General features: G+C 48.0%; 1 protein-coding gene across 3 annotated transcripts in view; it reads right to left on the minus strand.

Annotated features, from left to right (window-relative positions):
• PRKAG3 (protein kinase AMP-activated non-catalytic subunit gamma 3) overlaps positions 1-26,148 on the minus strand; it is an 81,370-nt gene extending 55,222 nt beyond the window's left edge. The window contains exons 1-3 of one of the 3 annotated variants that reach the window (XR_008847043.1): positions 25,863-26,148; positions 9,851-9,896; positions 8,682-8,791 (exon numbers count right to left, since the gene is read on the minus strand). Coding sequence is in view for 1 of the 3 variants with exons in the window: in XM_056534814.1 (XP_056390789.1) it covers positions 8,682-8,791; positions 9,851-9,896; positions 25,863-25,895 (189 nt within the window). In the remaining 2 variants the exon portion in view is untranslated. Of the gene's footprint in view, positions 1-8,681; positions 8,814-9,850; positions 9,897-25,862 lie in introns of all 3 variants that reach the window. The other 2 variants (XR_008847044.1, XM_056534814.1) reach the window with 2 other exon arrangements.
• Positions 26,149-26,361: the final 213 nt, after the last annotated feature.

Genomic DNA, 26,361 nt, shown 5'->3' on the forward strand with positions numbered 1-26,361 from the left:
TAACGCCGCGAGCGCTCTGGAGGGGAAGCAGGGCCCGGAGCGCTCGGCGTTACAGTACCCCCCCCCCCCCCTTGGTCTCCCCCTCTTTTTGGAGACCTGGAACCTATGGATGAGCTCCTTGTCAAGGATATTGTCCTCGGGCTCCCAAGACCTCTCTTCGGGGCCACAATTCTCCCAGTCAACAAGAAATTTGTTTTTACCTCTCTTTTACCGAGAAGATGTCAGAGGACCCAGTGACAGGAGCAGGAACGGTGACCTTGGGGGAAAAGCGGTTAAGAATGAGAGGTTTGAGAAGGGATACATGAAAGGAGTTAAGAATACGAAGAGAAGGACGAAGATGGAGCTTGTGGGAGACAGAGTTGATTTTACTTTTGACTCTAAATGGCCCGAGGTAACAAGGACCCAACTTGTAGCTAGGGACACGAAACCGAATATATTTGGCAGAGAGCCACACTTTGTCACCAGGAGCAAAGTCAGGAGGAGTTCTTCTCTTCTTATCCGCATGTTTCTTCATGCGAGAAGAGGCCAGTGAGAGCGACTTTTGAGTCTCTTTCCAGATAGAGGAGAAGTCCAGGGTCAATTCATCTACGGCAGGAACTCCAGATGAAGTGGGGATGGGGAGGGGGGAAGCGGGTGACGGACGTACACCACAAGGAGACTTGGCGGATGACTCAGAGTTTTTGAAATTGTACGAGAATTCAGCCCAGGGTAACAGGTCGACCCAATCATCTTGGCGGGAGGAGACAAAATGTCGCAGGTAGTCACCAAGGATCTGGTTCACTCTCTCCACTTGTCCACTGGACTGCGGGTGGTAGGAGGACGAGAAATTTAATTTGATCTTTAATTGATTACAGAGAGCTCTCCAAAATTTAGACACAAATTTAACGCCTTTATCCGAGACGATATGCGTGGTAAGCCTGTGAAGACGAAAAATCAGCAGAAAAAATTGCTTCGCCAACTGTGGCGCAGAAGGAAGGCCTGGAAGCGGAATAAAGTTAGCCATTTTGGAAAAACGATCAATGACCACCCAGATGACAGTGTTGCCATGGGATACAGGAAGATCAGTGATGAAGTCCATGGCTATGTGGGGCCAAGGCTGTTCAGGCACCGGCAGCGGGTGGAGAAGACCTGAAGGCTTCTGACGAGAGGTATTGTCACGTGAACATACTGTACAGGCTCGTACGAAATCGGTCACATCCGTTTCCAAGGAGGACCACCAATAGTGACTGGCAATCAACTGTAAAGTCTTTTTGATTCCAGCGTGACCAGCCACAAGGGAGGAATGGCCCCATTTGAGGATCCAGAGGCAAAGACGGGGAGGAACATAAGTCTTTCCTGGAGGGGTAGGCACCAGAGAAGCAGGAGCAGAAGAGATCAGACACTCAGGGGGGATGATGTGCTAAGGAAGGGTCTCGGCTTCAGAGGCATCGGTGGTACGAGATAGAGCATCAGCTCTGACATTCTTGTCTGCGGGACGAAAATGGATTTGAAAGTTGAAACGGGCAAAAAACAACGACCACCTAGCCTGGCGAGGATTTAGCCGCTGGGCGGATTGGAGATAAGACAGATTTTTGTGATCTGTATAGATGGTGATGGGGTGAAGGGATCCTTCCAGAAGATGTCTCCACTCCTCAAGGGCCAACTTAATCACCAATAGTTCACGGTCTCCAATGGAATAGTTTTTTTCTGGAGGAGAAAAGGTTTTGGAGAAAAATCCGCAAGTGACATTTTTTCCTTTAGCGGATATTTGTAGGAGAACAGCTCCGGCTCCAACAGAGGAGGCGTCAACCTCGAGGAAGAAGGGCTTCTGATGATCAGGTCTGGACAAGACAGAAGCAGAGGAGAAGGCGGCTTTGAGGTGGTTAAAGGCTTTCTCTAAATGTGGCGGCCAGGATTTCGGATTAGCATTTTTCTTAGTCAGTGCTACAATAGGAGCAAGGACGGTGGAGAAGTGGGGAATGAATTGACGATAATAATTAGCAAATCCGAGAAATCTTTGGATTGCTTGCAGGCCAGTGGGACGAGGCCAATCCATTACCGCAGAAGGTTTATCAGGGTCCATTTGAAGACCTTGTCCGGACACAATGTATCCCAGGAAGGGAAGACTGCTGCGTTTGAATAGACACTTCTCAATTTTGGCGTAAAGTTGATTTTGGCGTAGTCGCTGGAGCACTTGATGAACATAAAGGCGATTTTCCTCTAGGTTGGAGGAAAAAATTAGGATGTCGCCAAGATAGACTACCACAGAGGAATACAGCATGTCCCGAAAAATATCATCAACAAAGTCCTGAAAGACTGCTGGGGCGTTGCATAGACCAAAGGGCATGACTAGGTATTCAAAGTGACCATCACTGGTATTGAAGGCGGTTTTCCATTCATCGCCTGCTCGAATACGGATGAGGTTATATGCGCCCCTTAGATCAAGTTTGATGAAAATCTTAGCACCTCGCAGTCGGTCGAAGAGTTTAGAGATGAGAGGCAAAGGATAGCGATTCTTTACGGTAATTTTATTGAGACCGCGGTAATCAATACAAGAGCGACAAAGAAAAATCCAGCTCCAGCTGGAGAAGAAGATTTCCGGATAAAACCTCTTTTGAGGTTTTCTTGTATGTACTCAGACATAGCTTGTGTTTCCCTTGTGGTACCAGGGAGCAGGTCGATAGGGCAGTCATAGGGTCTATGTGGAGGTAAGACCTCTGCTTGCTTTTTACAAAAGATGTCCGAAAAGTCCTGATAGGTCTTAGGAAGACCTGGCAATGGAGTAGCCATGGAGACCTGGCAGGAAGAAACTGGGTGGAGACATCGCTTGTGGCAAGAAGATCCCCAACTCTTAATGTCCCCGGTGAGCCAGTCGAGGCTTGGCGAATGACATTGGAGCCAGGGCAAGCCCAGAAGTGCAGTTGGGTAGCACAAAAAATTAAATATGTTCATGATGGTGAACTCCAACACTCATGAGTAGCAGTTGAGTGCGGTAACACACGGTGCAGACCAGTCTTTCTCCATTAACGGATGAAATGAAGAGAGGTTTGACAAGACGGGTAACTGGAATGTTGAATCTGTTGACTAGGGAGGCTTAGATGAAACTTCCTGCTGAACCTGAGTCCAAGAAGGCCACAGCAGAGAAGGAAGTAGCATTGGCGGGTATAGCAATCCGCACAGGTAAAGTCAATCGTGGAGAGGAAGAATTTACACCTAGCAACGACTCTCCTACGTTAACTAGGTGAGTGGGTGCGTTTCTCAGACGTGGAGGACACTTTTAGGAAATGTTTGGTGCTTGTACAGTATAGGCACTGTTTTTCATTCCTACGGCGAGTCCTCTCTTGTTGGGTCAGGCGAGACCTATCCACTTGCACAGCCTCCTCGGCCGGAGGCACAGGAACCAATTGCAAAGGACGTTGGAAGAGAGGAGCCTGGGAGGGAAACCGCCTGGTGCGAGCAAGATCCTTTTCCTGACGAAGCTCCTGGCGTCTTTCCGTGAAACGCATGTCGATGCAGGTGGCCAAATGGATGAGTTTAGACAGGTTAGCAGGAATTTCTCGTGCGGCCAGGACATCTTTGATGTGACTGGATAAGCCTTTCTTAAAGGTCGCGCAGAGGGCCTCATTATTCCAGGATAGCTCAGAGGCGAGGGTGCGGAACTGGATGGCATATTCGCCCACAGAAGAACTCCCTTGGACAAGATTCAGCAAAGCAGTCTCGGCTGAGGAAGCCCGGGCTGGCTCCTCAAAGACACTATGTACATCTGAGAAGAAGGACTGGATTGTAGCAGTGGCAGGATCGTTGCGGTCCCAAAGCGGTGTGGCCCATGATAAGGCCTTTCCAGACATCAGGCTGACCACGAACGCCACCTTAGACCGTTCTGTAGGAAATTGGTCAGACATCATCTCCAGGTTTAGGGAACACTGGGACTGGAATCTATGGCACAGTTTAGAGTCCCAATCAAACTTGTCTGGTAGAGACAGGTGGAATCTGGGAGCAGCCACTCGCTGCGGAGGAGATGCAGGAGCTGGCGGAGGAGATGGTTGCTGTTGTTGCGGCAGAAGCTGTTGCAGCATAGCGGTCAACTGAGTCAACTGCTGTCCTTGTAGCGCGATCTGCTGTGATTGCTGGGCGACCACGGAGGTTAGGTCAGCGACACTGGGCAGTGGAACCTCAGCGGGATCCATGGCCGAATCTACTGTCAGGATCCGGACTGGTATGCGGGGAGGACACGGGTGGTGGATCCTTTGTGTCAGTGAGGTGATGGCGTGGGCCGTACCAGGGGAACAGAATCTAAGGGGTTACTGGTTTTCACCAGAGCCCGCCGCAAAGCGGGATGGACTTGCAGCGGCAGGTAATCCCCAGGTCGTTCCACCCGATAGCGACTCAACCTCACTGACAGCTGAGACAGGCGCGGTACACAAGGACAAGGCAAGAGCAAGGTCGACGTAGCAGAAGGTCTGGGCAGGAAGCAACGGTTCATAGTCAGGGGCACAAGGCAAGGGTCTGGATACACAGGCAATGGAACACGCAGAAACACTTTCTCAGGGGACAAGGCAACAAGATCCGGCAGGGACAGGAAGGGGAAGTGGGTTTTTATGGTGTGGGGAGTGCTTGGAACTAATTGGGCCAGGCACCAATTAATGGTGCACTGGCCCTTTAAATCTGAGAGACCCGGCGTGCGCGCACCCTAGAGAGCAGGGCCGTGCGCGCCGGGACTGAGCAGAAGGACGGGGCCGATGAGTGACACGGGATGCGACCCGCGGGCGGGCACGTCCCTCCACGGGGATCGCATCCCCGCCGAGGGACACAGAGCAGCGCTCCCGGTCAGACTCAGTGACCGGGGTGCTACAAGCAGGAGAGTAACGCTGCGAGTGCTCCGTAGGGGAAGCGGGGCCCAGAGCGCTCAGCGTTACAAGCTGCCAAATATGTGAAATTGTTATGTGGCCGAGGAAGCCCTTTACTAAGTGTTTCAGATCTGTGTGTATACAGCACATACTGAGTTGTTCTGAGTGTGTAAGGGTTAAGAATTTGCATATTCTGTATTAGATGAGTGATTCATTGGTCACATGATTGCTCCCCAGTTAGCTTCTATGCAGAAGTTTCCAGAAAGGCTAAAGTGCCTACAATGGGCATCAGAATTGAAGCATGGAACAATGGAATGACATACCTGGTCTGATGGATGATGTTCTCCATCATGTGGACAGCCAGGTGAGTGTGCGTCACTAACCTGGAGAAAAGATGGCACCAGGGTGCATTATGGGAAGAAGACAAGATGGGGGGCAGTGTGATGGGCAATGTTCTGCTGGAGACCTTGTTTCCTGGCATCATGTGGATGTCACTGTGACACGTGGCAGCGGGACCCCCTAATGGCAGTGGCCTCTCTCAGCAGGATAATGCCCCCCTGTTTACACTGCAGATATTGTTCAGGAATGAGGAACATGACAAAGAGCTAAAGGAGGTGAGTCGGCCTCCAGATCCCCAGAACTTATCCGATCGATCATCTGTGGGATGGGCTGGAGAAACTAGACCCCTCCATGGAGGCCGCACCTCACACCTTATAGGATCTGATACTCCAGGACACAGCACAGGGATATGGGGTCCGCACCTCACACCTTATAGGATCTGATACTCCAGGACACAGCACAGGAATATGGGGTCTGCACCTCACACCTTATAGGATCTGATACCACAGGACACAGCACAGGAATATGGGGTCTGCACCTCACACCTTATAGGATCTGATACCACAGGACACAGCACAGGGATATGGGGTCCGCACCTCACACCTTATAGGATCTGATACCACAGGACACAGCACAGGGATATGGGGTCCGCACCTCAAACCTTATAGGATCTGATACCACAGGACACAGCACAGGGATATGGGGTCCGCACCTCACACCTTATAGGATCTGATACCACAGGACACAGCACAGGGATATGGGGTCCGCACCTCACACCTTATAGGATCTGATACCACAGGACACAGCACAGGGATATGGGGTCCGCACCTCACACCTTATAGGGTCTGATACCACAGGACACAGCACAGGGATATGGGGTCCGCACCTCACACCTTATAGGATCTGATACCACAGGACACAGCACAGGGATATGGGGTCCGCACCTCACACCTTATAGGATCTGATACCACAGGACACAGCACAGGGATATGGGGTCCGCACCTCACACCTTATAGGATCTGATACTACAGGACACAGCACAGGGATATGGGGTCCGCACCTCACACCTTATAGGATCTGATACCACAGGACACAGCACAGGGATATGGGGTCCGCATCTCACACCTTATAGGATCTGATCCCACAGGACACAGCACAGGGATATGGGGTCCACACCTCACACCTTATAGGATCTGATACCACAGGACACAGCACAGGGATATGGGGTCCGCACCTCACACCTTATAGGATCTGATACCACAGGACACAGCACAGGGATATGGGGTCCGCACCTTACACCTTATAGGATCTGATACCACAGGACACAGCACAGGGATATGGGGTCCGCACCTCACACCTTATAGGATCTGATACCACAGGACACAGCACAGGGATATGGTGTCCACACCTCACACCTTATAGGATCTGATACCACAGGACACAGCACAGGGATATGGGGTCCGCACCTCACACCTTATAGGATCTGATACCACAGGACACAGCACAGGGATATGGGGTCCGCACCTCACACCTTATAGGATCTGATACCACAGGACACAGCACAGGGATATGGGGTCCGCACCTCACACCTTATAGGATCTGATACCACAGGACACAGCACAGGGATATGGGGTCCGCACCTCACACCTTATAGGATCTGATACCACAGGACACAGCACAGGGATATGGGGTCCGCACCTCACACCTTATAGGATCTGATACCACAGGACACAGCACAGAGATATGGGGTCCGCACCTCACACCTTATAGGATCTGATACCACAGGACACAGCACAGGGATATGGGGTCCGCACCTCACACCTTATAGGATCTGATACCACAGGACACAGCACAGGGATATGGGGTCCGCACCTCACACCTTATAGGATCTGATACCACAGGACACAGTACAGGGATATGGGGTCCGCACCTCACACCTTATAGGATCTGATACCACAGGACACAGCACAGGGATATGGGGTCCGCACCTTATAGGATCTGATACCACAGGACACAGCACAGGGATATGGGGTCCGCACCTCACACCTTATAGGATCTGATACCACAGGACACAGCACAGGGATATGGGGTCCGCACCTCACACCTTATAGGATCTGATACCACAGGACACAGCACAGGGATATGGGGTCCGCACCTCACACCTTATAGGATCTGATACCACAGGACACAGCACAGGGATATGGGGGTCCGCACCTCACACCTTATAGGATCTGATACCACAGGACACAGCACAGGGATATGGGGTCCGCACCTCACACCTTATAGGATCTGATACCACAGGACACAGCACAGGGATATGGGGTCCGCACCTTACACCTTATAGGATCTGATACCACAGGACACAGCACAGGGATATGGGGTCCGCACCTCACACCTTATAGGATCTGATACCACAGGACACAGCACAGGGATATGGTGTCCACACCTCACACCTTATAGGATCTGATACCACAGGACACAGCACAGGGATATGGGGTCCGCACCTCACACCTTATAGGATCTGATACCACAGGACACAGCACAGGGATATGGGGTCCGCACCTCACACCTTATAGGATCTGATACCACAGGACACAGCACAGGGATATGGGGTCCGCACCTCACACCTTATAGGATCTGATACCACAGGACACAGCACAGGGATATGGGGTCCGCACCTCACACCTTATAGGATCTGATACCACAGGACACAGCACAGGGATATGGGGTCCGCACCTCACACCTTATAGGATCTGATACCACAGGACACAGCACAGAGATATGGGGTCCGCACCTCACACCTTATAGGATCTGATACCACAGGACACAGCACAGGGATATGGGGTCCGCACCTCACACCTTATAGGATCTGATACCACAGGACACAGCACAGGGATATGGGGTCCGCACCTCACACCTTATAGGATCTGATACCACAGGACACAGCACAGGGATATGGGGTCCGCACCTCACACCTTATAGGATCTGATACCACAGGACACAGTACAGGGATATGGGGTCCGCACCTCACACCTTATAGGATCTGATACCACAGGACACAGCACAGGGATATGGGGTCCGCACCTTATAGGATCTGATACCACAGGACACAGCACAGGGATATGGGGTCCGCACCTCACACCTTATAGGATCTGATACCACAGGACACAGCACAGGGATATGGGGTCCGCACCTCACACCTTATAGGATCTGATACCACAGGACACAGCACAGGGATATGGGGTCCGCACCTCACACCTTATAGGATCTGATACCACAGGACACAGCACAGGGATATGGGGGTCCGCACCTCACACCTTATAGGATCTGATACCACAGGACACAGCACAGGGATATGGGGTCCGGACTTCAGGGGGTCAGAGTAGCAGGACAATATTAGGCAGGTGTATGTCATTGCTGTGGTTGATCAGTGAGTGGACATTTCTGGCCTGGGATGGCAGATGTCTTTTCTCTTTTATGGATGCCCCTTTCCATACTGGTCTTTTATATACTGACCTGTAGAGACGTATCAAACACAACCAGCTTGCAGCTTGTAGGAATGGCATCGTAGCATCTGCGCTTCATCATAAACTCCATGTATACCCCGGCGTCCTCCCCGAGGTCGGCTGAGAGAGAAGAGAATAAACACTAAAGGGGAGATTTATCAAAACCTGTCCAGAGGAAAATTTGCCCAGTTGCCCATAGCAACCAATCAGATCGCTTCTTTCATTTTTAACAAGGCCTCTGCAAAATGAAAGAAGCGATCTGATTGGTTGCAATGGGCAATTTTTCCTTTACACAAGTTTTGATAAATATCCCCCTAAGAGTACAAAAACCACAGAGGCCAAGTAATATACCTAGTATAGTAATTAGTATATATGCAGACATGGGACGTTGTCAACACAAGATCCACAACAGTAAATACAATACGGGTAAATCATTTCTATATGAGGACAATATAATGATGGGCGCTGACACCCTGGAGGGCACCGGACGGAAGCTGAATCTTGTCCGCGTTGCAGGAAAGCTTTTTGGCAGATAACAAAGACATCAGTGAGATAACAAGGTTGTGTGAGTGAAGCCTAAATAAAGCCGCCATGCGCAGGAGATAAGGGATGGCACTTATCACCTCGCACCCCCCGCAACATTAAGGTGCCAGCTTTGCTTGGCAGAACATGTATGTTAATTCCAATGGAGAGATTAGGGGGGCAACAGAATCAGTCACTAACAGGGATACGATGTGCAGTCGTCTCCTGTGCCATTAAATATTGGTGCTGTTTCCATAGCAACCAATCAACCTTAATAATCATTATGGGAAATAAATTTGGTTAAGAAATTGGTTACCAAACATTGTTGACTTCACTACCTTTGACCCCCAAGGGATGTTATCATTGACTCCTTCACCACCCTAGACCATTGTTACCATTGACTCCTTCCTTACCTTAGACCACCAGGGATATTATCATTGACTCCTTAACTACCTTAGACCATTAAGGGTGTTATCATTTAGTCCTAAATTACCTTAGACCAGCAGGGATGTCACCATAAACCCCTTCACTGCCCTAGATGACAAGTGGTGTCACCATTAACGCCTTCACTACAAGAGACTATACTGCTAGCCTTTGCTGCAAACCAAATTAAGACCCTCTGGCCATATGTGGAGAGAAAACAGCTCAGTACGATACCTGGAGTAGGGTACAGCGGGAAACTGGGGCCTAGATACATTTCTTCCTGTAAAGAAAAAGCAAAGAATTAGATAAAAACATAATATAATTGCTAGGTGTAAGTGCAAGAAACACTTGCAGAATAGCAGGGCTGACTTGAGAAGATATTTCCTTAGGCTTCCGTCAGGATTTCTCCACACACAACTTCACCTCCTTTCCACACTGTACTCAGCACACAGCACAAAGCTGAACTGGGGCAACTCCTCCCCCCCCCCCCCCCCCCTTACACTATATACAGAACAATTGAGGTGTGGTGACTAGGTGGTGCAAGTAATAGTTTAGGGTATGCTGGTATTAACCCTATGTTGTCGTGACGCCAGTATGCGGTTTCCTTATAGTAATGTTCCTACCGCCAACCAGAAACGGTAGGGAGAAATAATTGAATGTCCACAGCAAATATTTGATGAAAACCGGAATAAACTTTACTGCATTTTTTATGCAACTGCAGGTAACAAAACAGTCTTTAGTATAGAGGCCCGTAGTTCAGGTTCCTCACAGGTTTGCTCGGACTTCTAAGTACAATGAGCGTTGGTTTGTTAGCCACTGTGCTACTGATTTGAAGATAATTGAGTTGCAGTAGTCACACAGGATTTTAGTAGTTTTGAGCTGGATAACTCACGGTTTAGTGGCTGCGGAAGATAAGGCTTCAGGCCAAGCTTGAATTGATGAATTGTGCTGAGATGTGCTTTCTCTGATAGTCCGGAACTAAGAGAGCGAATCAAGTGGCAGCAGCCCCTTATATATTAAGAGGGTGGGACAAAGCTCATTGGATAGCCAAACCTGTCAGTCCTGACCTCTGGAACCCTGGGTATATCACATGACCCAAAGGTTCTTAAACCATAGCATAACATAAATTAAAGGCACGTGACCTCTAAGGTCCTATACAGAGATATCCCAGAGTAATTACATATATAATTATACACATTGAATATTACATATTAAGAGGTGACTAGGGGTTAGCCTTTCAGGAGAGCCCATTAGCATGGAAGGACTCTGGCTGAGGGGACTCCAGACAAAAGGGACAGGACATGTCCTGTACCGGGACACCACACAGGGGTTCCCGTTGGGCAGACAGGGTCACCTGGTTTACACTACACCTCTTGCTCTTAAAGGCATAGTACATAAATAACATAATATGCAGTGCCTATAGAAATTATAATAAAGTGCATTAACAGGATGAACATAATAGACAATTTCACAGTGGGCCCAACACAGATGCAGCAGGCGTGCCCGAGGAGATCGGCAGTCCACAGGACAGCCTTTGTTGCTGGGACACCACATATCTATCTATCTATCTCATGTCTATCTATCTATTGTTACGTTATGTGCTCCGGCCACACACACTGGCCATGAGCGCATGTCCCCCTTACCTTCTGTTGCCGACGGGGGTGGGACTCGCATGCGAGCCCCAGTCCGTCACTCTCCGGGTGTTTCTCCTACCTCTGCCTCTCTGCTCCGGCAGAGTGCCAGAGCTTTAAGATTTAAAGGGCCAGTGCGCTCATTAGTGTAATCCATCTGTGGCTCATTTATAAATTCCTCCACCCTCCTCAGTTCTCTGACAGATCTTTGTTGCCTTGTGCCTTTGAGAAAGCGTTCCTCTGTATTGCCTTGCCGCGTACCAGATCTATTGCTCTTGTGACTTGACCTTGCTCCTCAGCCGCCTGCCTACTGAGCTCCTGCTTTGCTTTGGCTACACTACTGTGCCGCCTGCCCTGACCTTCTGCTATCCTGACTACGAGTTGCCTTATCCCTCCTGTGCCTCGCATCTCCTCAGCCGCCTGTGTGGTCGAGCCGTGCCAGGGGTAGCGACCTGGGTGTCGCCTGCAGGTGAAAGCCAATCCTGCTTTGCGGTGGGCTCTGGTGAAAACCAGAGGTACCTTAGACTCCGCTCTCTGGTAGGGTCCGAGTCATCTGCCACACAGGTCCAGCAGATCCACATCCACCAGGGTTCCTGTATTCAGAAACGTGAGTGTTACAGTAAGATCCGAACATGGATCTCGCTGAGGTACCCCTGCCTGAAGTTACGGATCTTTCCTCAGTTGTGGTACATCAGTCGCAGCAGTTGGCCTGAGAGGCGCAGCAATTTTCTCAACTTTCAGCCATGATGAAACAACTTTTGGCCTTGCAACAGCAGCAGGTACCACAATCTGGCCCACTCCCATCTCCAGCTCCAGCAGTGTCTTCTTGCTCCCAGCTGCACCTGCCTTTGCCTTCCAAGTATGATGGGGATTCCAAGTCGTGCAGAGGCTTTGTTAAACAGTGCTCCATGCATCTGGAGCTCATGTCTGAACTGTTTCCAATGGAACGTAGTAAGGTGGCCTTTGTCATTAGTCTACTGTCCAGAAAAGCCCTGGCTTGGGCTACACTGCTTTGGGACCGTGGTGATCCAGTATCCTCCAATTTGTCAGTATTCTTGGCAGAATTTAGCAGTGTCTTTGAGTAACCCACACGTGCCTCTTCAGCTGAGACGGCGTTGCTAAACCTCTGTCAAGGGAATTCTACTGTTGGTGACTACACGGTTCAATTCCACATTCTAGCCTCTGAACTTACCTGGAATGATGAGGCCTTGTGTGCCACATTCAAAAAAAGGACTGTCAAGCAGGATTCAAGATGCCCTTTCCACGCGAGATCCTCAATCTTCTTTGACTGAACTTATCCACTTGGCCACACGCATTGATGTGCGTTTTGCCGAGAAACAGGAGGAATTGCGCTTAGAGAGGGAACCTGCCCCCCTGACACACGTGTTTCAACGTCCACCTCTGCAGTTTCTTGCGCATCTTGCCAAAAAGGTTATACAAGGAGATCGTTCTCGTCTTACGCAACAGGAGAGGTCGCGACGACGCAATGAGAATTTGTGTTTGTACTGTGCTAGCCCGGAGCACTTTCTCAAGGACTGTACAGTTCGCCCGCACCTAGGGTATGTGGGACAGGTGCCCTTGGGTGTGAATACTACCTCTCCACGCTTAACTATTCCTGTACAAGTCTTCGCTTCTGCCAAGTCTTCCTTCAGCGCTACAGCATTTTTGGATTCCGGATCAGCAGGTGACTTTATTGATGCGGCTTAAGTCCACAAGTATCATCTTCCCCTTACTCGGCTTGCCAAGCCCTTGTTCATCTCCTCTGTTAATGGACAAAATCTGGACTGTAAGGTTCACTTCCGTAATAAATCTCTCGTCATGCAAGTAGGAGTATCACATAAAGAAAAGATTGAATTCTATGTTCTGCCACACTGTACTTCTGAGATTCTTCTTGGTCTTCCTTGGCTGCAACGCCTTTCCCCGCAATTGGATTGGAGAACTGGAGAAATAATCCTGTCAAAATTTTTGCCTCCAACATGTTCTGCGTAAAGTTGTTTCTCGTCTTCCTCCTTTGCCTGGCCTTTTCTCCTGCTGGAGCAGGTTTCTTCTTTGTAGGGAAGAAGGATGGCTCACTCCGTCCATGTATTGACTACAGGGGACTTAAAATCACAGTAAAGAGGGTAAAATTACCCTCTACCTCTTATCTCAGAACTTTTTGACCTTCTACGTGGTGCCAAGGTCTTCTCCAAGTTGGACTTACGCGGTGCGTATAACCTCATTCGTATCCGCAAGGGAGATGAATGGAAAACGGCCTTCAATACTCGTGACGGACATTTTGAGTATCTTGTAATGCCTTTTGGTCTCTGCAATGCTCCAAATGTTTTTCAAGAGTTCGTCAATGATATCTTCTGTGATCTTCTCTACACCTGTGTTGTCGTATACCTAGATGACATTCTAGCTCTTCCAACCTAGAGGAGCATCGTACTCATGTTCGTCTGGTCAGCGACTAAGGAAAAATCATCTCTACGCCAAACCTAGTCTTCCGTTTCTTGGCTACATTGTCTCTCATCAGGGCCTCCAGATGGATCCAGATAAGTTGTCTGCAGTATTGGATTGGCCTCGTCCATCGGGCCTGCGTGCTATTTAACACTTTCTGAGATTCGCTAACTATTATTGTCAGTTTATCCGACATTTTTCATCCTTGGTTGCTCCTATTGTGACTCTCACTAAAAAGCATCTAATCCTAAATCTTGGCCTCAAGAGGCTGAAGAGGCCTTCTCCCGTTTAAAGTCTGTGTTTGCCTCTGCTCCCGTGCTTACAAGACCTGATTCAGAGAGGCTCTTTGCTTTGGAGGTTGATGCATCTTCTATTGGAGCGGGTGCCGTCCTCACACAGAAAAACGCCAAGGGCAAGAGTGTAACTTGTGGGTTCTTCTCCAAGACATTCTATCCTGCTGAGAGGAACTCCTCGCTATCAAGCTAGCTTTGGAATAATGGCGACATTTATTGAAAGGTTCTTCTCATCCGGTCAGCATCTACTCCGATCATAAGAATCTTCTATACCTTCAGTCTGCTCAGCGTTTGAACCCCGCAAGGCAAGATGATCACTGTTCTTTTCTAGGTTCAACTTCTTCATTCACTTCTCTCCAGGTCCTCTGACATCATTGGTTTGGACTCCACGCCTAGGCATATTATTCCTCCTGACCGTTTGATTCCTGCCACTCCTGCCGAGATTCAGCAAGTTCCTACGGGAAAATCCTTTGTGCCTGCCAGATTGAGACGCAAGGTCCTGAAATGGGGTCATTCTTTCTTGACAGCAGGACATCCTGGAATACGCAAGACTCTACTTCTTATTTCCCGGCACTACTGGTTGCCCCATCTTGAACGTGATGTTTCTGATTTTGTTCGGTCCTGTGTAACATGTGCCCGTGACAAAACTCCTCGACAAAGACCTGCAGGACTCTTACAGCCTTTACCCATTCCAGAGACTCCCTGGTCCCATATCGCCATGGATTTCATCACCGATTTGCCACCTTCTCATAATAACACTGTCATCTGGGTCGTTGTTGATCAGTTTTCCAAGATGGCTCATTTCACTCTTCTACCAGGTCTTCCTTCTGCCCCGCAGCTGGCGAAGTACTTCTTGTTGCATGTCTTTCGTTTACATGGTCTTCCTCAGCATATCATTTCGGATTGAGGTGTGCAGTTTGTTCTGGAGAGCCCTTTGTAACCGTCTGGACAACAATCTGGACTTCTCCTCGGCCTACCACCCTCTGTCCAATAGTCAGGTTATCAACGGTCAGGTTATCAAATCCTTGAGTCTTAATCAAATCCTTGAGACTTATCTTCAGCATTTTGTTTCAGCTCGCCAAGATGATTGGGTTGACCTTCTCCCCTGGGCTGAATTCTCATATAATCATAAGAATTCCGAGTCCACGAGGTTGTCCCTCTTTTTTGTTGTCTAAGCACTCCATCTTTGTTCTCTTCTTCCTCTCCCAGTCTCCTCCGGTGTGCCTGCTGTTGATGAGCTGGTCCGTGACTTCTCCACCATCTGGCAACAGACCCGACAGTCGTTGTCCCAGGCTTCTTCACGCATGAAGGTGCAAGCGGATAAAGGTAAAAGACCTCCTCCGTCCTTATCTCCTGGTGACCTGGTGTGGCTTTCATCCAAGTACATCCGCTTCAAGATCCCCTGTTACAAGCTCGGTCCCCGCTACCTTGGTCCCTTCCAGATTCGAAAAAAGATCAATCCTGTCTCCCACAAACTCCATCTACCTGCTACATTACATATTTCCAATTCCTTCCACATCTCTCTCCTCAAGCCTCTTGTCATAAATTGGTTCTCACAGAAGAATCTTGTCTCCACACCTATCTCCGGCTCACCTGATGTCTACAAAGTTAAACAGATTCTTGCTGCAAAAACTGTGAGAGGTAAAAAAATGTTTTGGTCGACGGTCCTGAGGAGAGATCTTGGGAGCCTGAGGAGAATATCCTGGACCGTGACCTTCTCAGGAATTTTCTCTCTCATAAAAGGAGGGGGAGACCAAAGGGGGGTACTGTTATGTTATGCACTCTGGCCACTCACGTTGGCCGTGAGCGCATGGTCCCCTTACCTTCTGCTGATGACCGGGCTGGGACTCGCATTGCAGGACGAGCCCGCATGCGAGCCCCAGTCCGTCACTCTCCGGGTGTTTCTCCTGCCTCTGCCTCTCTGCTCTGGCGCGCATGTCCCCATCCACTAGGGCACGCGCATGCCGGAACTTTAAGATTTTAAGGGCCAGTATGCTCATTAGTGTAATCCAACTGTGGCTCATTTATAAATTGCTCCACCCTCCTCAGTTCCCTGCCGGATCTTTGTTGCCTTGTGCCTTTGAGAAAGCGTTCCTCTGTATTGCCTTGCCGTGTGTCAGATCTCTTGCTCTTGTGACTTGACCTTGCTCCTCTGCCACCTGCCTACTGAACTCCTGCTTCGCTTTGACTAAGCTACTGTGCCGCCTGCCCTGACCTTCTGCAATCCAGACTACAAGTTGCCTTACCCCTCCTGTGCCTCGCATTTACTCAGCTGCCTGTGTGGTCGAGCCGTGCCAGGGGTAGCAACCTGGGTGCCGCATGCCGCAGCAAGTCCATCCCGCTTAGCAGCGGGCTCTGGTGAAAACCAGCGGCACCTTAGACTCCGCTCCCTGGTATGGTTCGAGTCATCTGCCACACAGGTCCAGCGGATCCACATCCACCGGGGTTCCTGTCTTCAGAAATGTGAGTGTTACATCTATCTATCTCATATGAATCTCCTATCTATCTATCTATCTATCCATCCATTTAGCTTATATCTATCTATCTATCTCATATCTATCTATCTATCTGTGGTTAGCCATGTGGTGTAAGGGGCAGATGGTGTTGCCCAGGGGTAGATGGTATTAATCCCTTCGTGATCATGATGCCAGGGTGTGGTTTTCCTATTTAACCACCTGAAGGTAGTACCGCTAGTCCTAGGTCAGGAAGGAGCAATAAAGAGTCCAAGGCCAGGTTAAGGGTAACGGTAGCTTTTACTGATAGATAGATTAGATAGATGGTACAGTCTATACAGTTCAGCAGTATCCCAGAGAGGTGACCAGTGACACAGAGAGACCTCGCAGGGACTTGCAGAAGTTAGACTGACTATAATGCAGGCCATGTTGATTAGACAGTAGACTTGACTGGTTTGATGACTGACTTTAGACTTGAGGCCTCCAATGCTCTGGACACTGATACTGAGACGCCTGCAATGGACCTCAGAAACAAGAGAGATGAAAGAGAGAGATTGCAGCTCCTCCCTATCTTATATAGGGGGCTTTGCAAGAAGCCCATAGGTTAGTTGAGAGGTCACCTGGTCGCTGATGGGGTTCTCTGGGTAACAATCATATGTCTTAAACATGTGACTTAAACATAATCATGTGACTAACAATAAAGGTCCTTTACTCTTTATGTAAAACCTATGTACACAGGGGGAGACACTGCAGGAGAACCCCGGAGACAGACAGGGACTCAACCTGACGGGACAGAAGGACCATTTCCCGTACTGGGACACCACATATCTATCTATCTGATATCTATCTATCTCATATCTATCTATCTATCTATCTATCTATCTATCTATCTATCTCATATCTATCTATCTATCTCATATCTATCTATCTATCTCATATCTATCTATCTATCTCTCTCATATCTATCTCCTATCTATTTATCTCATATCTATCTATCTATCTCATATCTATCTATCTCATATCTATCTATCATCTATCTTTCTCATATCTATCTCATATCTATCTTTCTCATATCTATCTAACTATCTATCTATCTCTTCTATTACATTTGTAGCTCATTCATATAAGCCTGTGCGGTGTCCCGGTACAGGACCTTGTCCTGTTCCTGTCCTAAGTCCCCTCAGGAAGAGTCCCTGCAGTCATAGGGCTCTCCTGCAGGGCTTTCCCCCCTTTCTTATCAGTTACACCTTATATAAATGCATTGTAATTGTATTGTACATATTGTCTATTATATATAAAGTTGTACAAATGTATAGGTCCTTACTGGGTCATGTGATACTGTCATGTGATGTACCCAGAGTTCTCTGGGTTCAGGACCTACAGGCTTGGCAACCAATGGGCTGTAGTTCAGCCTCCTTAGTATATAAGGGACTGTAGTCTCTAAATTCTCTCTCTTCCTGCTGGACACTAAAGAAGCACAATCAGCATATACTCAATATATCTCATCTAGGCCGAAGCCTAAGGAACCTGCAGCCACTTCAAAACCTGAGTTATCAAGCTCTATCTACAATTCCTAGTGACTACTATTCAACTCAAGCATACAATTAGCAGCACAGTGGTCGGCATAAATCTCAATACTACAAGTCCCAGCAAGCCTGTGAGGTATCCCGCATCCCGGTTGCCTCTAGAGAAACTGCATAATTGTAAAGACTGTTCCATAAGAAGTTTAAGTAAAAGTTCCAGTTATCTCACAATTCCTGCTGTGGACATTCCTTTACTTCCTGACATTTTTGGGGCGGTTGTCGGCAGTAGGGATTGACCGATTATCGGTTTGGCCGATATTATCGGCCGATATTCACGATTTTGGACATGATCGGTATCGGAATTACCTTGCCGATATGCCGATAATGCCCCGCCCCCCCCGGCCAGAGACCACCGCCGCCGCCCCATTGCCTCCCCCATCCCCGGTTTTATAATTACCTGTTCCAGGGGCCCACGCTACTTCTGGCTCCTGCGACGTCCTGCGCTATTGCTGTGCGCTGCGCAGCGCAATAACGAGTGACCTCCTCAACGTGATGCCACCGTCAGTGCGCACAGTAACAGCTCAGGACGCCGCTGGAGCCAGAAGTAGCGCGGACCCCGGGCCCTGGGAACAGGTATTTATAAGATCGGGGATGGTGGAGGCAATGGGGCAGCGGCGGCGGTGGTTGGACTAGGGAGGACCCCAGGACAGGCAGGGGGAGAGAAGCGGGGGCGGTGGCGGTCTCTGGCCCCACAAAGGCCGCAGCAGTTCATTGATTTAAATCGCCCACTTTAAATCATTGATCTGTAGCGGCTTCAGCGGTGCCGGGGGGGGGTGCAATAGCCGATAACTTATACCGGAATATCGGTATAAGTTATTGGCTATCGGCCCTAAAAAATCGATATCAGTCGATTCCTAGTCTGCAGGGCCTTATACAGAAAACAACCGCACCCTGGCGTCATGACAAATCAGGGGTTAAAAAGACCATACCCCACATGGTTAATACCACCAGACACTGCTACACCATTGCAACACCCCAGACACCACACTTGGTTTACACGTGTTTAGCTAACAAGGTCACATGTAGCCCCCATATAAATATAATATACATAAAAGCAAATAAATCCTGCAGAAAGCCCCAGTAATCCCTGTTACCATAGTCGGCCGAAAATATATTAACCCCTCCCTTCCTATTATAATCACACTGAGCTAAAACCCACAAATATAAATCCTGACACAATCCTCATTTATATGTATAATATCATCATATAGAGTAATACAAATGAAGCAGAAGTGTAACTACAGAGCAGTGTTTCCCAACCAGGGTGCCTCCAGCTGTGGCAAAACTACAACTCCCAGCATCACACACGATTGGCAAAGACTGGCGCACTTCTACCATGAGGCCGGTTAAATTACTAGATGTGCACCCCCACAATGTAATAGTGACAGCCTGCCATAGAGAGAGTATACCGGTAGAGCGCCAATCTAATCCATCAGTGTTTCCCAACCAGTGTGCCTCCAGCTGTTGCAAAACTACAACTCCCAGCATGCCCGGACAGCCTTTGGCTGTCCGGGCGTGCTGGGAGTTGTAGTTTTGCAACAGCTGGAAGCAATCTGGCTGGGTAACACTGTAACAAATGAATGTAATTCATAGGCACTACACTGATCTATATAAGCAATCTAATGATTGAGTGCTGGGAGTTGTAGTTTTGCAACAGCTGGAGGCACCCTGGTTGGGTAACACTGTAACAAATGAATGTAATTCATATGCATTACACTGATCTATATAAGCAATCTAATGATCGAGTGCTGGGAGTTGTAGTTTTGCCACAGCTGCAGGCACCCTAGTTGGGAAACACTGTAACAAATTAATGTCATCCATACGCATTACACTGATCTATACTGTATAAGCAATCTAATGATTGCATGCTGGGAGTTGTAGTTTTGCCACAGCTGGAGGCACTCTGGTTGTGAAACACTGCTATAGACAGTACAGAGTCGCCTGATGGGGCCTGAAGACACCAGTATTATAAATGGGGCATGTGTGATAGCCTGGGGGGTGTAGGGTATATGAGGTGTAGCTGTGCGGTAATTAAAGGGTGTCTGATTAACCCTTTCTATTCGTGATGACGGGGTGCGGGCTCCTCTGCAATGCTTGTCCTACCGCCACCCTTCCCAAGAGCGACAGGGAGGTATAGAATAATTGAATGTCCACAACCGGAGAGTTTGCTGAAAACAGTCGGAACTTTTACTGAAGATTTTATGCAAGCTTCATAACCGGAACAGTCTCTATACAGGCAAAGTCTCTTAGAGATTGACAGTGGTTGGGACCTTAAGCGTTTTAGAGTCCGTAGACTGATATGCGCTGTTCCACTGGATTTAGGGGAGTTAGTTTCGGTCCAGTAGTCACGCTAGCTTTAGCGGGGATTTAGTTTAGGACTCAGGGTTTGATTTAGGCTGAGGCCGGCTGGTTTTCTGGCCTAGCTTGTCTTTGTAAGTTGCGCAGATCCGTCCTGATAGTCCGGCATCCACGAGAGTAGTAACCCAAGAGAGCGATAATTGGCTACAGCTCCCTTATATGGGCAGGGGCTGGACTAAAGCTGATTGGTCCAATACTTCTGTCAATCATATTTACAAAGGGTTATGTGTAATCATGTGACCCAAGGACCTCCAAAGGTCCTCCAACATACCATAGAGGAATTAACATAGTCACATGACCGAAGGTCCTGCGACGCTACAAAGGTAAGCACACTAATATACATTATATTAAATATACCCATTATTAAATATGTACACATAAACATTATAAAATTAGAGAAGGAGGAGACGACTAGGCGCTGTCCCACCTGGGGGACCCTACCTGAACGTAGGAACTCTGACTTTGGGGACCACCATACAAGGTACGGTATGCAATACGGTACCGGGACACCACAAAAGAGTCTTGTTACAGATTTTGCATTGGGGCCCAGAGAGACAAGTTATGGGGACAATATGGGGTCAGCTTCACGTCACCGCAGCATCAGCACCATAGAATTAAAAAATGTAGGTCCGGAGCGCGGCTGAACAGACACTTATACGCTGCTGTTATTTAGTATATGGTAGTATTATTTATTCATTTATTCATTTTGTAGTAGTTTATTGACCACTGTATAAAACAATTGTGTGCAAAGGAAAAGTTGCTGAGTTGCCCATAGCAACCAATCAGATCACTTCTTTCAGTTTTCAGAGGCCTTTTCAAAAATGAAAGAAGCGATCTGATTGGTTGCTATGGACAACTCAGCATCTCTTCCTCTGGACAGGTTTTGATAAATCTCCCCCTGTACAGCACTGTTTATCAACTGGCTCCAGAAAGTTAAACAGATTTCTAAATTACTTCTATTAAAAAATCTTAATCCTTTCAGTACTTATGAGCTGATGAAGTTGAGTTGCTCTTTTCTGTCTAAGTGCTCTCTGATGACACCTGTCTCTGGAACTGTCCAGAGTAGAAGCAAATCCCCATAGCAAACCTCTTCTACTGTGTGCAGTTCCAGAGACAAGCAGAGATGTCAGCAGAGAGCACTGTTGCCAGACAGAAAACAATAACTCAACTTCAGCAGCTGATAATTATTGAAAGGATTAAGATTTTTTTAAGAGAAGTAATTTACAAATCTGTTTAAATTTCTGGAGCCAGTCGATATAAAAAAAAAAAGTTTTTTCCTGGAATATCCCTTTAAGTGGTTTTTACTTGGATAATTATTACTGGCGGTATTATTGCTGCATTGTATGGAGTTATGTGGTTACTCTATTGTTTGTTTTTATTGGTACTGTATAGATTTGGGATTGAGAAGAAGGTGTATTATATGGTTACAGTATGGTGTGACTTTTTTTTACAAACTACGGACTTTTGTTTGGGCTCTGTATTTTGTTATAATTCAAGCACTGTATGGGGTAATACTGTATTTGGGTTTTTGGACACTGTTTGGGATTTTATGATATGTTATCGGGCATGAATGTGGTGTTATATATGGGGACTATTTGAGATATTATATGGGCCCTGTGTGGGTCATTATTTGGGGACTGCATGAATTATCTTGGCCCTCTATGGTGAGAAATATGGAGAATATATGTGGTATTATCTTGGCACTGTATGGGGTGTATGTGGGGATTATATAAAGTGCTATCTGGGCACTGTATGGGGCGTTATATGGGGAATAAATGAGGTATTATCTGGGCACTGTTTGTGGCATAATATGGAGACTATTATATGAAGTGTTATCTGGGCACTGTATGGGGAGTTATATGGAGACTATATGAAGTATTATCTTGGCTCTGTATAGGGTGTTATACGGGGAATATATGATGTATTATCTGGGTGCCGTATGAGGTATTATAAGGGACTATATGAGGTGTTATCTGGGCCCTGTATGTGGAGTTATACAAGATATTATCTGGGCACTGTATGTGGAGTTGTACAAGATATTATCTGGGCACTGTATGTGGAGTTGTACAAGATATTATCTGGGCGCTGTACAGGGCATTATATGAGGATTGTTTGGGGGTTAAATGAGAACTGTATGAGGTATAATCTGGGCACTGTATGAAGTGTTATCTGGGGACTGTATGGGGCGTTTTATGAGGAGTAAATTAGGTATTATCTGGGCACTGTTTGGGGCATTATGTGGTGTCCCGGTACGGGAGGTGTTACCCCGTGTTCCTGCTGTCCTGTCAGGCAGCCTCCTTCAGTGTCCCCAAGGCCCCTGCAATTGTTTCCCCATTGTAAATATGTTTTACCATGTAAAGTGTTATAAAATGTAATGTTGCTTTAAGAGTTATACCATGTGATATGTCATGTGATTGTTACCCAGGAGGTACCAGTGACCAGGTGACCCCAAGAGTGACCTATGGGCTCCCTGCTGGTCTGCCCCATATAAGCCCTGGGTGGAGCTTCTCTCTCTTCTGCTGAGGTCCAGTGCAGTCTTGTCTAGTCTGTGTGTCCAGAGTGTTGGAGACCTCAAAGTCCAGTCCTGCAGCCGCCATCAAGTCAAGTAAGATAAAGTCACAGCTTTATGAGTCAACTCAGTCCCTGTCATCTGTCAAGTCAGCGTGGTCTGCATTCAATTGTCCAGTCCTACTACAAGTCCCAGCAAGCCCTTAAGGTCTCTGCGTCACTGGTCACCTCCTTGGGCCCTGGCTGAACTGTATAGACTTTACCATCTGTCTACCCTCAGTAAAGCTGCCGTTATCTGTAACTTGGCGTCAGAGTCTTTATTGCCCCCCGTGCCTAGCCCAGGATCCAGCGGTATATCTTCAGGTGGTTATAGGCTAAACCACACCCTGGCGTCACAAATACAAGGGGTTAATGCCATCTGCCCCTAAAGTAACAACATCTGCCCTCCGGTGGAAAACATTATTATTTTTTTTTTTTTTTTTTTTTTTTAAATCAACTGGTGCCAGAAAGTTAAACAGATTTGTAAATTACTTCTATAAAAAAATCTTAATCCTTCCAGCACTTTTAATCAGCTGTATGCTACAGAGGAAAGGCTTTGCTTTTTGAATTTCCTTTTTGTCTTGTCCACAGTGCTCTCTGCTGACACCTCTGTCCGTGTCAGGAACTGTCCAGAGCAGCATAGGTTTACTATGAGGATTTTCTCCTGCTCTGGACAGTTCCTGATACGGGCATCAGGTGTCAGCAGAGATCACTGTGGACAAGACCAAAAAAGTAATTCAAAAAGAATAGAATTTCCTCTGTAGCATACAGCTAATAAGTACTGGAAGGATTAAAACATTTTTTATAGAAGTAATTTACAAATCTGTTTAACTTTCTGGCACCAGTTGATTTAAAAAAAATAAATAATAATAATAATAATGTTTTCCACCGGAGTACCCCTTTAAGAACTGGAAGAGGTATTATATGGGCACTATATGGGAATTATTTGAGGACTGGATGAGATATTATCTGAATATTTTATAGAACTATTCTTCCTGTCCCTCATAAAAAAAATAAAAAGAAAGAAAAAAATAAAATAAAAAAGGAAATGTTTCCCTCCTGTCAGAATCTCTGATCGCCTTCTATAGCTAAAGACAATTAAAGGAGTAGTCCAGTGGTGACTCAGTGGTGAACAACTTATCCCCTATCTTAAGGATAGGTGATAAGTTGCAGATCGCGGGGGGTCCGACCGCTGAGGCCCCCTACGATCTCCTGTACGGAGCCCCGAGAGCCCGCGGGAAGGGGGCGTGTCGACCTCCGCACGAAGCGGCGGCCGACACGCCCCTCAATACAACTCTATGGCAGAGCCGGAGCGCTGCCTTCGGCAATCTCCGGCTCTGCCATAGAGATGTATTGAGGGGGCGTGTCGGCCGCCGCTTCGTGCGGGGGGTAGACACCCGCTATTTGGCCGGAGAGCCTGGCCCCCGTACAGAGAGATCGCAGGGGGCCCCAGCGGTCGGACCCCCCGCGATCTCAAACTTATCCCCTATCCTTAGGATAGGGGATACGTTTTTCACCACTGGACTACCCCTTTAAGTCGAAACCTGATTTTTTTTCTGCCTTCAATCTAATAAACCGCAGGAAAATATAACACGATATATAACACGTTCCAACAGCAGCAGAGAAAGAAACAACATAATATCAATGTATCACACACATAATACAGCAACAAGCAACCCGTCCACCTCCGTGGAACTACAACTCCCAGCATGCTGTATGACAATAGAAAAGCAATCCGCTTCCAGATCATTGCTTAGTCCAGTGCTACCCAACCAGGGTGTCCCCAGCTGTTGCAAAACTACAACTCCCAGCATGCCCGGACAGCCGAAGGCTGTCCGGGCATGCTGGGAGTTGTAGTTTTGCAACAGCTGGAGGCAACCTGATTGGAAAACACTGATCCTATAGTAATAGTCACCAACCCAAGGCTCTCCAGAAGGCTGTCCGGGCATGCTGGGAGTTGTAGTTTTGCAACAGCTGGAGGCACCCTATTGGGAAACACTGATCCTATAGTAATAGTCACCAACCCAATGCTCTCCAGAAGGCTGTCCTGGCATGCTGGGAGTTGTAGTTTTGCAACAGCTGGAGGCACCCTGATTGGGAAACACTGGTTCTATAGTAATAGTCACCAACCCAATGCTCTCCAGAAGGCTGTCCGGGCATGCTGGGAGTTGTAGTTTTGCAACAGCTGGAGGCAACCTTATTGGGAAACACTGATCCTATAGTAATAGTAATCAACTCAAGGCTCTCCAGAAGGCTGTCTGGGCATGCTGGGAGTTGTAGTTTTGCAACAGCTGGAGGCACCCTATTGGGAAACACTGATCCTATAGTAATAGTGACAAACCCAATGCTCTCCAGAAGGCTGTCCGGGCATGCTGGGAGTTGTAGTTTTGCAACAGCTGGAGGCACCCTGATTGGGAAACACTGATCCTATAGTAATAATCTCCAATCCAATGCTCTCCAGAAGGCTGTCCGGGCATGCTGGGAGTTGTAGTTTTGCAACAGCTGGAGGCAACCTTATTGGGAAACACTGATCCTATAGTAATAGTCACCAACCCAAGGCTCTCCAGAAGGCTGTCCGGGCATGCTGGGAGTTGTAGTTTTGCAACAGCTGGAGGCAACCCTATTGGGAAACACTGATCCTATAGTAATAGTCACCAACCCAATGCTCTCCAGAAGGCTGTCCGGGCATGCTGGGAGTTGTAGTTCCCCTACTGCCCTATTGTAGTACTGCCCTAAGCCATGATTTGCAAGGACATCATTTTCCAAAGTAGCGGGGCAGAGTTGATGAGCTGTAGCAGAGCTGAATATGTGCCGCTCATGTACGACGACATTGGTTAATATCACTAACCAGCTCCCAGAAGAGGTGAATGACTCCTTCAGCTCCGCTACATCGGTTCAAGCAGCCAGTTCTGCACATAATCCAATGATCATACGGGATGGATTACCTGTTGGGGGTCATCCTCGTCCATTATCTCCATGGTGAAGTCTCTGGATGGGGACGGGGTCGCGGTCTGAGTATTGGGGGGGACGCAGTCACTATCCTCTGCCTCCGGAGCTGTATGCAATCCTATCCCATCCTAGCGCACACATCAACCCTAGGATCCTTATGTGGGTCTAATACTAAGTGACAATCCCAGAGAGCGAAGCACTAAATGGGTCAGCGTGTCGGCTGCGTCCTTCATAGACCCCCCTCCCCCATGTACCAGGCTTCACCCCCTCGGCTCCTGGGCATTGTCTTGGCTCCTTCTTGCCCCCCAGTCCCCTTGTACATTCTCCCAGTCGATGTCCTCAGCCTGGGAATCTGTTCCTTCCCTCTGATTCCTCCTCTTCCTCTCTCCCCTCCCTCCCTTTTGCAGGTTGTGTTGATACCATTAGCTCTTAGGATAGAATGTCATTGCTGGGCTGCTTGGTGCGTCGGTGCGGGGCAACCCCCTGGCTGCGGCC

This window comes from Hyla sarda, chromosome 8, assembly GCF_029499605.1.
Source record: "Hyla sarda isolate aHylSar1 chromosome 8, aHylSar1.hap1, whole genome shotgun sequence".
Taxonomy (NCBI): domain Eukaryota; kingdom Metazoa; phylum Chordata; class Amphibia; order Anura; family Hylidae; genus Hyla; species Hyla sarda.